This window comes from Lissotriton helveticus, chromosome 3_1 (assembly GCF_964261635.1).
Source record: "Lissotriton helveticus chromosome 3_1, aLisHel1.1, whole genome shotgun sequence".
Lineage (NCBI taxonomy): Eukaryota > Metazoa > Chordata > Amphibia > Caudata > Salamandridae > Lissotriton > Lissotriton helveticus.
Genome location: NC_136061.1, coordinates 1,663,335,473 through 1,663,349,044, shown reverse-complemented (window position 1 = coordinate 1,663,349,044; position 13,572 = coordinate 1,663,335,473). Strand labels below are relative to the sequence as shown.

At 44.5% G+C, this 13,572-nt stretch overlaps 1 protein-coding gene across 1 annotated transcript in view; it reads left to right on the top strand.

Annotated features, from left to right (window-relative positions):
• LCT (lactase) overlaps nt 1-13,572 on the top strand; it is a 217,610-nt gene that overhangs the window by 114,758 nt on the left and 89,280 nt on the right. The window contains exon 9 of the mRNA XM_078682454.1: nt 7,188-7,456. Within this exon, the coding sequence (XP_078538580.1) occupies nt 7,188-7,456 (269 nt within the window). The remainder of the gene's footprint in view (nt 1-7,187; nt 7,457-13,572) is intronic.

The window sequence follows — 13,572 nt, the reverse complement described above, 5'->3', positions numbered from 1 at the left end:
AATTTGTCAAGGGGGCCAAGTGGAAAGCTACCCACACCAGGGGGGGCAGAGTGGCTCATATCTACCGAGAAATAAGGTAGAAAAGGAAATATTATCTACTCCTGTTTGATACCTTGAAACACACTAACAACGGCAAGACAGTGGGCAAGTATAAAATATAAATAATTAAAATGACATACAATATTGAAATACAAATAACAATACCGTGGCCCAGCCCGGCCTCCTGCGGCCCCGGACGGCCACAGACGGTCCCGCCCTTGTCCCGGGCTTCTCCCGCGCGCTCTCCCGCGCTGCGGGAGTACTGGTGGCTATTATAGAGTGTGCACACAATAGGTGGAAGAGTAGGAGGGGTCGGGGAGAGCGGCCCAGGTGTTGCTGCTCCGGGCTGGCGGGCGCTCCTGGGAATTGCAGTCCCTGGTGAGCACACGCACTCGCTCGCAGCCCCGTAAAAACACTTCCCTCTGCTTCCCCTTCAAGAAACTGCAGGCAAATTCTCCACACGCTGCGGGACCCGCGGAGCGGGTTCCGCGAGGAGTAGGTCTGATGGCAAGTCAATCCCAAACGGGTAATAAAAAGTTCTGCAAAGCGTCCCACTCGCCGTCACAGAAAGTGCTGTTTAAAAGGGCTCGGTGGAAGGGTAGGAGGGGTCGGGGAGAGCGGCCCAGGTGTTGCTGCTCCGGGCTGGCGGGCGCTCCTGGGAATTGCAGTCCCTGGTGAGCACACGCACTCGCTCGCAGCCCCGTAAAAACACTTCCCTCTGCTTCCCCTTCAAGAAACTGCAGGCAAATTCTCCACACGCTGCGGGACCCGCGGAGCGGGTTCCGCGAGGAGTAGGTCTGATGGCAAGTCAATCCCAAACGGGTAATAAAAAGTTCTGCAAAGCGTCCCACTCGCCGTCACAGAAAGTGCTGTTTAAAAGGGCTCGGTGGAAGGGTAGGAGGGGTCGGGGAGAGCGGCCCAGGTGTTGCTGCTCCGGGCTGGCGGGCGCTCCTGGGAATTGCAGTCCCTGGTGAGCACACGCACTCGCTCGCAGCCCCGTAAAAACACTTCCCTCTGCTTCCCCTTCAAGAAACTGCAGGCAAATTCTCCACATGCTGCGGGACCCGCGGAGCGGGTTCCGCGAGGAGTAGGTCTGATGGCAAGTCAATCCCAAACGGGTAATAAAAAGTTCTGCAAAGCGTCCCACTCGCCGTCACAGAAAGTGCTGTTTAAAAGGGCTCGGTGGAAGGGTAGGAGGGGTCGGGGAGAGCGGCCCAGGTGTTGCTGCTCCGGGCTGGCGGGCGCTCCTGGGAATTGCAGTCCCTGGTGAGCACACGCACTCGCTCGCAGCCCCGTAAAAACACTTCCCTCTGCTTCCCCTTCAAGAAACTGCAGGCAAATTCTCCACACGCTGCGGGACCCGCGCAGCGGGTTCCGCGAGGAGTAGGTCTGATGGCAAGTCAATCCCAAACGGGTAATAAAAAGTTCTGCAAAGCGTCCCACTCGCCGTCACAGAAAGTGCTGTTTAAAAGGGCTCGGTGGAAGGGTAGGAGGGGTCGGGGAGAGCGGCCCAGGTGTTGCTGCTCCGGGCTGGCGGGCGCTCCTGGGAATTGCAGTCCCTGGTGAGCACACGCACTCGCTCGCAGCCCCGTAAAAACACTTCCCTCTGCTTCCCCTTCAAGAAACTGCAGGCAAATTCTCCACACGCTGCGGGACCCGCGGAGCGGGTTCCGCGAGGAGTAGGTCTGATGGCAAGTCAATCCCAAACGGGTAATAAAAAGTTCTGCTCATGCATGAATTAAAACGTGCTGCCAGGTCCTCTGATATAGCAGTCATTGAGACGACAATTTGCGTGTCGTCAGCGTAGCATATGGCTGTAAAGCCAAAGGAGTGAATAAACTTTGCCAGTGGGGATACATATATGTTAAACAGGGTGGGCGAGAGTGCCGAGCCCTGAGGTACCCCACATGGTATAAAAAAGGAGTGAGATTTGTGCTCATCTAACGTCACTGTTTGTTGTCTATTGGCTAGGTAGGATTGAAGAATGTCTGCGGCCCTATCTGTGATACCTATTTCTGCCAGCCGTCGAAGAAGTATATGGTGATCAACCGTGTCAAACGCGGCGGATAAATCAAGCAATATTAATATTGCCTTCCCGCCCTGATCTAGTTGCGCACGTAAGCTTTCAGTGGCTGCAATCAGTGCAGACTCTGTGCTATGTCGTGGCCTGAAGCCATGCTGTGCTTGGTCTAGTATATCGTTTGACTCTATAAAAGTTAGCAGTTCTTCATTTACTGCTCTCTCCAGAACTTTAGAGGGGAATTGTAAAGAAGTAATAGGCCGATAGTTTGCCATTTCCGAAGGGTCCAAAGTCGGCTTTTTCAGAATAGGTTTTATAATAGAGTTCTTTCAATACGTCGGGAAATGCCCTTGATCTAGAATGTTATTCAGAAGGGGTGTCAGGACCTTGGCAATGGCTTCCGGGGCCATATGAAAGACCATGGCTGGGCAAGGGTCCAAAGGGGAACCTGAATGAGTTGTCAAGATGAGTTTTTCAACTTTTTCCTGTGTGAGATGTCTAAACTTTTTTAGGAACACTTGCGTGTTTGATGCATCCGGCTCGCATTCGACTAATCTAGTCTCATTTACGTCAGTAGAAAATTCGTTGTATGCTTTTATTACGTTATCGTGGAAAAAATTGGCAAGTTTGTTGCAAAACTGACTTGTTGATTTAAAATGTTTAGTATTGGCAAGCTTGGATAGTTTAGAGACTGTCTTAAAGAGTTCTCGAGAGGTATTTTTGGAAGCCATGATTTTCTCAGTGAAATAGGTAGATGTTGCCTCGTTTATAGCTTCCTTGTATTTAGCTAAGGCATTTCCATAATACTTTTTATCATATTCTGATTATTCCTTTCTCCAGAGCCTTTCTTTGGCTCTGCAGATTTTTTGCTTTTTGCTTTGAAAGTAAATAAAATAGCCTCTTCTTTAAAATGAGGAATTTCGGAGAAGATTGCTTTCATGTGTGAGTGATAAACAATAGCGACCCCTCCCCCTCTTTGTCCTATCCTGTCAATCCTATATAGATCGTAGCCCGATGGTATGGCGATATTTAGGTCTGGTTCTGAAGCGGGATGAGTCCAAGTCTCTGTGAAGAACAGTGTGTCTGGCGAGTGCAACTCAATAAAATCAGCAAGTTCATGCCTATGTTTAGGAAGTGATGTGGTGTTCAGTAGGACACTTGTTAAGGTATGCTTATTACCGAAACGTGTGTCGAACCGAGTAATGCCTACCTCTTCAGAGGGAGGAGGTATAGAATGGCTTTTGTTAAAGGCAAGATTGCAGGTAGGGCAGACTAATGCCTGAAAGTCATTTCCTAGAGAGATGGGCTGACAAACATTACCCTTAGTCGTGTATTGTAAATTCAGCAGAGTCGACTTGGTATACGTTATTCTTGAAATTTGACCAGGGGGTGTGACGCATGGCGCGACCCAGCCGCGGACGGGCGCAGATGGGTTTGCCTTCGGAGAGCATTTGCTTATATAGGCTGAGGTGGAGGGAAAGTGCTCAGCGACTAGAGTGCTGACCTCCCCAAAGATGGCGGCTCGCCCACAAAATGTGGGACCGTCAGGAAGTGAGTATTTAGTTAGGACGTGTGCTCAAGAAACAGAGTGACAGAAAACAATTTAAAAGCTTTGAATTTTAAAAACAAAATTTTCCTTTTTGGCAAATAATAGGTACCCCCCAGCTGCTGTGTTCAATTCAATTCCCCTGCTATAACAAGCATTTGATAGCGATGCACGCTCGCAAGAGCATTTGCTTTTATAGGCTGAGGTGGAGGAAAAGTGAGCACTGCAGGTTCCTGCTAGACACATAGGACCCTGCAAGTGGCCGAAGGCCTGGCTGTTTGGGGAGTGCAGGGAGGGAGAGTGGTCTTCCTTGAGGACTGTGGGATGCTGCAGCAGAATGATACTGGTTGAGGAGGTTACCAAAGGCTGGACAGGAAGTCAAGTCCAATGCTCTTTCAACCCACTGCTGCTAGAAATAACAGAGCAGCAATGTACAGAATATGTAAACAGCCTCTGAGACACCAAGAAAAAACACCAATAATTTTTGAGGCCTAAAGCCCCTTAAAAGGCACTGGTTATGGTGGGAGCTAAACAACACAAGCCTCACCAAAATTGGCTCATCAGGGCCAGAGGTATGTCCAGCTGAGTCCCTGGACGACTGTTAAGTGCCGGTGCTGAGCACCTGAAAGCACCGGCACAAATTAAGCACTGGGGCCCGTGCCCCAGGAAAAGGCAGGAGCTATTACACCAATGCAGTTTGCACATCAAACACTTTCCATAAAATATCCGCTACTGGGCGGCGTCTAAATCAAAGACAGCAGAAGGAAAGTCTCTGGGGGAATATAGGCGTTTACAACGTATGCAATTACAACACAGGCTTTACAATGACCTCGTTGTTACATCAGAGTACCATTACAACGCAAGTTGTTACAATGACTTGCCCTAGGGGGCGCACTGGACTCAGGAATAGTATAATTTACTAATCCAACTCCAGTGTGTGCAACAGTAGGGAAGGTGTTGGAATAGTAAATTATACTATTCCTTAGTTTAGAGCACCCCTAGAGCAAGTCATTGTAACAACTTGCGTTGTAATGGTACTACGATGTAACAACGCGGTCGTTGTAACGACCACATTGTAATCAGATGTGTTGCTTCGCTTGCGATGTGATAGCTGTTTCCCGTTTGAGGACAAAGGAACACCCCATAAACCCTGGAGAGGGCATAGCCATTTCATATTTGCATCAGTGGTGCTCGACATTGGCGGACAAGGGCACCTTAGAAAACCATAAAGAACCTCTATGGTTGTGTGGCAATCTCGTGTGGTGATAGAATTAAGATTTTCACTGAAATGTTCATTGATTGAGTTGGAATGGATGTTGAAGGCCTCAGAAATGGCTTCTTTTATTGTGCTAAGCAAAATATGTGCATCTTTGTGGTAACATCTAGAACTGTTTGTTGATGAAATATTTCTTCTCTACTGTTGACTGATACACTGTTAGAAAGCCAATAGGCCAAACTTTTTTATAATTGCATACCACATGTTTTTATGGGCGTATATGGAAGTATTGTGGTTTTAGGGATTGGGGTCTGCTGGCGCGCAAGCCTTTAAAAGTTCCTCTCAAGTAATGGGTCTATTTCACACTTACGGGATTATTTGACTTCTGTGATCTTTTCCTAGTGTGCACCCCTGTATTTCGTGATGCAATTTAGAAGGTGTTCCCATTCTATTTCCCAACTTACTGTTTTGTATATATTTGTAATTTTGTGCTTGGTATTTAGTTGTGTATGTATAAAAGTACTTTTCCTTTGTAAAACAAACAGCACTGACTAAGCATTGGTATTTTGAGTGTTATTTGTTTCTATTACATTTCTCAGTTCTGTGTTTATGGCACACAGACCCTCTGTGAGTAAAGCCTGGACTGCTCTGCCTCGCCACCCTCAGAGTCAAGTGTGATTAGTGGTAGGTGGCTACCAGTGCGAGGGTCTGCAGGACGAGGGACCCAGAACACCAGCATTGAAAGAGCATTATTCACACCATCAGGTCCCAGTAACTTTGATTGCACTGGGACCCTCCCACCCGGATTTCTCACACACAGGACCTGCAGTTGTAAAACATACTTTATCTTGATATGACAGAGAACAGGAACAGTACATGCCATTCTTTGCTTTATTGGCACCGAAGGCACATAGTATACTGTGGAATCTTCTTAATGACACATTTATAACCTGCAGGTGCTGAGCAGACTGTGCTGCTATGTCGCTCCTGTCCCTCTTTTCTCCTTGCCTCCCCCCCCTTTTTTTTGAGTGCCTACTCCCTGCTTTTCCCTTAATTCCACTATTTTCTCCTTGCTTTTTCCCCTGTTTTTTGGGTGCATGTTCCTTGCTTTTCCCTCACTTTCACTGTTTTCTCCTTGCTTTTTCCCCTGTTTTTTGGGTGCATGTTCCTTGCTTTTCCCTCATTTTCACTGCTTTCTCCCAGCTTTTTCTCCAATTTTTGATTGTCTTCTACTCCTTTTCGCTCTTTTTCACTGCTTTCTCCTTGCTTTTCCCCCAATTTTTTGAGTACCTGCTCCTTGTTTTTCCCTAGTTTTCACTGCTTTCTCCAGCTTTCCCCCTGTTTTTGAGTCTTCTCCTTGCTTTTCCCTCCTTTTCTCTGCTTTGTTCTTGCCTTTTCACCTGTTTTCTGAGTGCCCCTCCCTTTCCCTCGTTTTCACTGCTTTCTCCTTGTTTTCCTATCAAGACCTGGCTGTTCTAATGGGCCTCCGGGACCTGCAAGCACCTGGATACCCTGTTGGGTGACGAGCCGTGATTTACCAATCCATATTGAGCCTTATCCGTTAACCTCTAAACAATGAGCAGAGATTTTGTGCTAACCTCATTCTCATCATAAGAGAAATTTAGCATATCTTTGCTGATACGTGGAATTATTTCTTTGCCCATTGATACATGAAGTTTGAGGATTGTTCACAATATTTAACCTCATGCAATCCCTTCCTGCAAAAAAACCATTCTGACCACAATGGTGGCCCCCTTGCATCGTGGTGCAAGGGTACCTGCATTGGCAAGAGGCGCCACTCTATGAGTGATCAGAACTGCTTGGCAGGCATGGCACAGTTCTAATCTCTCCCTTCCATGCAGGGCAGCACAGCAACTTCCCTTGCTGCTCTGCCTTGTGTGAAATCTTAGTAAATATGACCCTGGATGTTTTTGTTGTACCGCAAAATAGATTACAGATTCAAAAGATCATTGCTGAGGGTGCAACTTTGTGGTTTGTAAGAAATATGTTGACGTTTTCAAGGTACAAAGGAGTAAATGATTGAAAAAGAAATGATTGATAAGCAGTTATTACATACATTGGATCAGTGTCATATAATGATTATTCAAATTGATCCCTAAAGAAGAAGGGGTCAAATATTCAATAATATTTTGCCTGCTCAGCATTCATTTTTAATTTTACTGACACACAGTCTCAAAGAAGGTTATTTCAGTAAAGCAAATAACAACTGCCCTGATGGGCAGAAATCTCCTCACTGTTTAGGTCACACCCCCTTTAGAGACATCTGGCTTTGTTAACCCCATGGAAGCAGTGGCCGAAGTATTGTGTGGTTAACATGACAACATTATATTCTCTGATCTTTTCAGCCCGCAATTTGGATGGCGTCAACCTTCAAGGTTACACAGCCTGGTCGCTGATGGACAACTTTGAATGGATCTTTGGATACAGTTACAGGTTTGGGCTGCATCATGTGGATTTTTCGAATCCCAACCGACCAAGAACTCCCAAGCGCTCTGCAATATACTACGCAGAGGTGATCCAGAACAACGGCATACCATTGCCGAAAGAAGATGAGTTTTTGTATGGGGAGTTTCCCGAAAACTTTTCATGGAGCGCAGCTTCTGCATCTTACCAGGTTAGAATTGATAAATGTGTTTGTGACATTCATGTCAACTCCTTATTTTATTTAATCTCATTATATTACACCAGTCCTGATGTGGGAATTAGCATGATATAAGCAAGTTCTGATGCCAAAGAGACTGTTACAGCATCATTTTTGTACCTCCCAGTCCAGACCCAGGGTAGTAAGGAGTGCACCTGACCCTAACACTAACACCTCAACTATAAATTAACATTGTCACATAGAATAATAATACACAGCATTATGTCAAGTTTGGTTTTACTGGCACCGCGGAGAGTCGAGCACCTGTTTATGCATTGAACTCCCCTTGTTGTATTTGAATATCTCTACCTCTGTTGGAAAAGTACTAATGAAAGGTTTTTCCCCTTTTTGGGGCATTTTGATCTGATTCTGTATTATACTCCAGAAGGAGAACCTTGCGCTACCTGCCACTGACATTCCTAAGAAGGAGAGCTGAACTACCTATCGATACTCCACTGCAATCATACCCAAATTGGAAACAGGCTCCCTGAATGTCCTGTTCCTTTCACGTGGATTGCTCTTGCCACCACTTAAATATTTTGTTCAGCGCCCTGATGAAGGTGGCATAACTAATCTTCAGTTTCTCTTCACCGAAACGTTTGTCAGTGTAACTTCCCTTACAAAATTGTTAGCAATAAAGTTTTAGTGACATTGATACATATATAGGATATGTATTAAAGGATATTAATGTAGACATACACTGTATTCATTGGGAGATATGTCAACCGATGTCTAGGCCAACATACATTTAGCTAAATAATTCATAGTAATGCCAATTTGGAGTTCTGAGCAGTTTTTTAAATGTATGGAATGGATGCCTCTCCTTTAGCATAATTGTGTGTGATTGCTTTGATATATGAGTATGTTTCTAGTTTGGTTTAATTTGATAGGGAACCTGAGATAATAAAAACAAAGGTGCTGTATAATAATAAAGAGTATGTACTAAGTAATAAAATATGTTTTGAGCAGGTCTGTTTCGTCTCATGATATTGATTATTTATTGAGTTATACCTTATGAAAATGAAATGGAGACGGTTGATTTCCTCTATGTATTTTGAGTGAGGGGAGCATACAAAATTATGAATATTTAAACACTTCCTCAAAATAAAAACACGTTTTAGCCACAACCCAGCCAGCTAGAATGCCTTATATGCCTACTACTATGAGGAGATAATAATTCTAACCCATTTCGTATACCTAGTATACCAGACGTTAGATTTGTAAAGTGTTAACAATGATGGTTGATGAAGCCAAGGAAGGTTATTTTCTGCATTGTTCAGTTACACATTAGGGAGCATGAGTTTGTAAATGGATTATGTGCATACTATAATAAAATGGCACAACTTTAATTAACATCAAGAAGGCTCGATGGGAGCAGAATGGGCATGGATTTGAGTAAGACACCTAAAAAAATGTGAGAAATACACCTGACCCTCACACTAAGTCCTCACCTATAAATTAACAGTGTCACGTAGAATAATAGTACATAGGATGGTGTCAAGTGTGTTTTACTGGCACTGTGGACAGCCGAGCACCCGTTTTTAGGTCGCGCCTGCGATGCAGGGGCGAAAGCCCCTGCTGTCGCAAAGCGATCTATTGCAATCATTTCAGCCATTTTCCCGTTCAAGGACTAGGCAGAGACAACAGACTGTCACGAGCACGCAGCCGGCCGGGATCGGATCAGGTCACGCGCTCCGATCCCGGCCGGCTGTTCACAACACATGCACACATGCACACGCAGGCACAGGCAGGGACACACACACACAGGCAGGCACACACGCAGGCACAGGCAGGCACACACGCAGGCACAGGCAGGCACACACGCAGGAACAGGCAGGCACACACGCAGGCACAGGCAGGCACACACAACACACACACACACACACACACACACAGACAGACGCACGCACACACATCCCCCTCCCCCCAACTCACCGGGCTCTTTTAGTGTGTTCCGTGTCTCTGTCTCTCGTCAGCCAGGGGGTCAGTCTCGATCCTCGATCTCCCTCCGCAGCGCTGGTCTTCACCCGGGCCCCCTCCTGGGACCCGGGACTTCAGATGCCGCAGTCCGCTTTGGCGCCGGGGCTCGGAGCGCGCATGCGCCGGCAGCCCCCGCCCTCTCACGCTCAGCCCGGGCTGCTTGCGTTTCGTAGGTGAGTGATGTCATCGCTTTGGCCAGTGGTTCCCAAACTGTGCGCCGCGGCGCCCTGGTGCGCCGTTAGAAGTAGCCAGGGGCGCCACACAGCTTGGGAAAGTGGAAAAGGTAGCAGGTTCGGATTAATATTTTAGCAATGTGGAACGTTTGTAGATTCTTTGTGGCGCCGAATAACCCATTTGGGACAGAGAGTTGTCGTTTTTTTATGACCGTGGTTTAAATCAGGAGAAGCATTTGCTATCGTTACTCATTTTTATTCCAAGTAAAATTGTTTAAAAAAAGATGCAGTACTTCGGGGTGGGGCACATTTTTATAACGCTATCGAAATAAACCTACAGCCAGAATCTTAATGTTCACAGAGGCTGTCCTAGAGCAGAAGTGTGGCTTTTATGTTTATATAAAAAACCTTTAATTTCGAACGAGGTTTTGTTGTGTGATTAAAAATAAGCCTGTGTTTATCCAGGTGTGGCACCGCAGTAAGATGAAACGAAAGCAGTCCCAGGCGGCCAGGCTGGCTCATCCAGTAGCAAAAACATATTGAGGGGGTTGCTTCACTGGTCTGGGAGGGGCTTTGATTTTCAACAAGGCTTTGTAAGGATGATCACAAGGGGAGCGCATGTCAAGGGCTCTACACATTATGATGGTTCATCTTTAGTGGGAAACATTAATGGGGACCTGAACTCTGGCCTGGCTGTTAGCGCTTTGAAAGGGAAGGGGGAAGCCAGAATGGGGGGGGGGGGGGAGATAACTAAATTTATTTGTGGTTTGGGAAGCACCCTAAGAGATAGCCAGGACTCAACAGAAAGAGACCCTCCTCCGAGATTTCTAGAAATATGTGTGCAAGTGACTGCTGTAGTCCTGTTATTGTTAATGTCTTGCATATGAATTTTATTATTTTATATGATGGAATTACATTTTTTTTTTTAAACACACACAAAACTGCTACAGGCACACCAAAGAATTGTAGCAATTCATTTTACTGTTTGTTGTTTACAGAAACAAAAGCCTCCCCAAAACACCATTTTTTTCTTAATGGACAACATCAGATGAAAGGGAAATATACATTATTCATTTCTGCGCTCCTTAGTGTTTGAATGCTGCATTTTTATCTAAAAAACAATATATTTGTAAATATTCATATTTAAAGGGTTTGGGGCCCGTGCGGACTGTATGTACAGCTTGTACCAGGCAGTACTTAAGGGAGTGCACAGCTTGACCTGACCCCAGAGGTGAATGTCAATTTGCAGTGTCTACTAAAATATACATCGTTTGTTTCACTTGATCCAGAACATCTGAATTAAAAAGAGACTGTCGTGGGGGAATTAAGAAAGCCCTCCCTGTCAGCGTCTACTCTTGAACACATCTCACTCCAACTAGGTCTCTGCTCCAAAAATACCAACACATATGTACAAACAGAGAGATGCCCCAAAACAGATGGAGGGAAAAGGAGGTCCCGAAGATCACGGAACAGGCAAAGTGAGATTAACACAGGCACCTGAAGACGCAGGAATGTTTCTCTGCACTTAGTCACTTAACACTTAAAGTTTATTATTAAACGACTGCTTTCATTTTAATTTTGATACAAATATAATTAGAATATGTTTATCGGCTTCATCCCAATTATTTTCATGAAGAGAAATGAAAGTACTTCTAAGTCCGGGCTTACATCCCCCCACCCGAAAAAAAAGTGACATAATGGGGAGCCACGGCCAAAGGCCAATAGGTACAGGGAGCCGCAGGTCAAAAAAGTTTGGGAACCACTGGCTTTGGCCATTATGTCTGAGTGTATTTTTCAAACTTATTCTAACATATATAATGTAACTCTTACGCACATTATATTTATTTGAGGATGAATCAGACTCAGATAAAGGGAACTAATATTATTTTAGCGTCTCCTGTAAGCCGACGGTAGGATGTACATTACTAATAGAAAGTGATGATGTACTTTATTACGGACTGAAAATTGCTCGTTGATCGACGAAATTAATAATTCATTATAATTTATACTATTGCATTAGATAATGCATAAGTAGGTACAAATACTATTGGGAGAACTGATTGCCTAGGTAATACGTTTCTTTCCTGTATTAGTGGGTTCTTTTTACCGTTTCAAGATGGCGCCTATTTTGTTTTCGACTTTATAAACAGCTTCTGTAATGGCGCACGGGGAGCACGCCATGTAATACAGTTAGAGACTGATACGGTGCAAACAGTTGATATTTTGCGATTAGCTCTTTATGGGATTTATGTATGCTCTACAACTAGTATCTATGACCGGTAGTTTATATTGATTTATTATTTTTTCAGGCTACGTAAACGGTACTATTGATTACGGACAATTTCCTGTGAGATTTTGAACACGGAATGGGGCTTATGGGGTTTGAATGTTAATGGATGTATTTAGGATATACACGTTATTCCTATTTTTGCATACAGGACTGACGGATAGGAGTTATTGGATCGATATTGAGTTTTCTTGTTGCTGACCTCGAATTATAGGTGAGCAATATAGGGTTGCTGTTGATAGTGGAGTATATTCGTTCTGGGGTGTATATTTACCCCCTGTTTCTATTTTCAGGTTACCTTTTGGAAATTAAATATTTATGATTTAGTCAATATTATGGAGTGAGGAATAACTGAAGAATTCGGGTGAGCATTATAGTAAGGGATATTGAGTCACCTATACTTTTTGAAGCCGAATTACTGGTGTCTTTTTAAGGGGTAGTGATACTTGATTATGAACTCAGGTGGGGTGTCACGTTGAGCCATATATTACTGATCAATGTCTAGTATCTTGTATTGACTTTGCTAGAAGGCTGATACGCTTTGATTTAATTTTTGATATACCTGCTTTGGTTATCATAAATATTTTTCAGTGTACAAGCCTAACGTCATATTGGCAAGTAGAATTTTGGGACTTCAAAATTAATAGTTTCAGAAGGTGAAATATAACTATATTTATTATATTTTATTCTTTGGTGAATTTGTGCACTGCGGTGGATCTCAGACCCTGGTGACTTGCTGTATTTTTCACTACTACCGTTATAACACTTTAGTGGTGTTGTTCTGCATTCCTTTACTTATTTCATACTCGAAACTATTGGACTAATGGAAGCTTGACTTTTTTAAGATGTTTTCACCGTTTTGTTAAAATTCTTTTGGAAGATGTATTATAATTAAATGTATGTTCTTTTGGAACTGCTGCCCTGATGAAGTCATTTGCACAGACTGGTGCATGACGAAACACGTGTTGGCTGCTTTGCTACGGATTGGATGTAGTGCACCTTTGACTTTGTTGACACTTGATTTGAAATAAATGACCATCTTGGACAAGATTTATTGGAAGATTCTTACTTTTGGACAACACCAAGCATGGACTAATTAAGCGAGATTCTTACTTTAAAAACTTTTTTACTTGTACTGACCTTGTTTATTCACCAGCTGTACCTGAGTCTTAAAATATGTCTATTATTGAATGAATACTTATATCATTTACCTTATTTGTTGCTCAGGGAGGAAAGTCCTTTTGCATGGGATTCATTACCTGTGAGTAACTGTGGAAGTGCCGGCTGTGATTTTAGCATCTATATTGCGAGGGGATTGAGTTACACAGGTACAAAAGCCACCCCGTATGCCACCGGAGAGGGGTTACTCTCCCTCCATTCAGAAGGTGCTCCGGCCTTTCTGCGACTCATTTAACATGCAGAGCCCCCACCCCCAGCATCCCTAGAAAGTGGACGCTGAGATGCTCAGGTTATGGCTAGCACCAGGGCTAGCTTCATTCTTCACAGGCCTCTCTATCTATTCAGAGTGCCCAGCTGCTTCTCTGATGTTCAACATGTCACTTAGTCAACATACAGTGCCCAGCATCCCCTGCAGCTGCCCTCTGCTGCCCAGCTCTCCCCGCAACCACTGCCCTGTGTAGAACTTTACT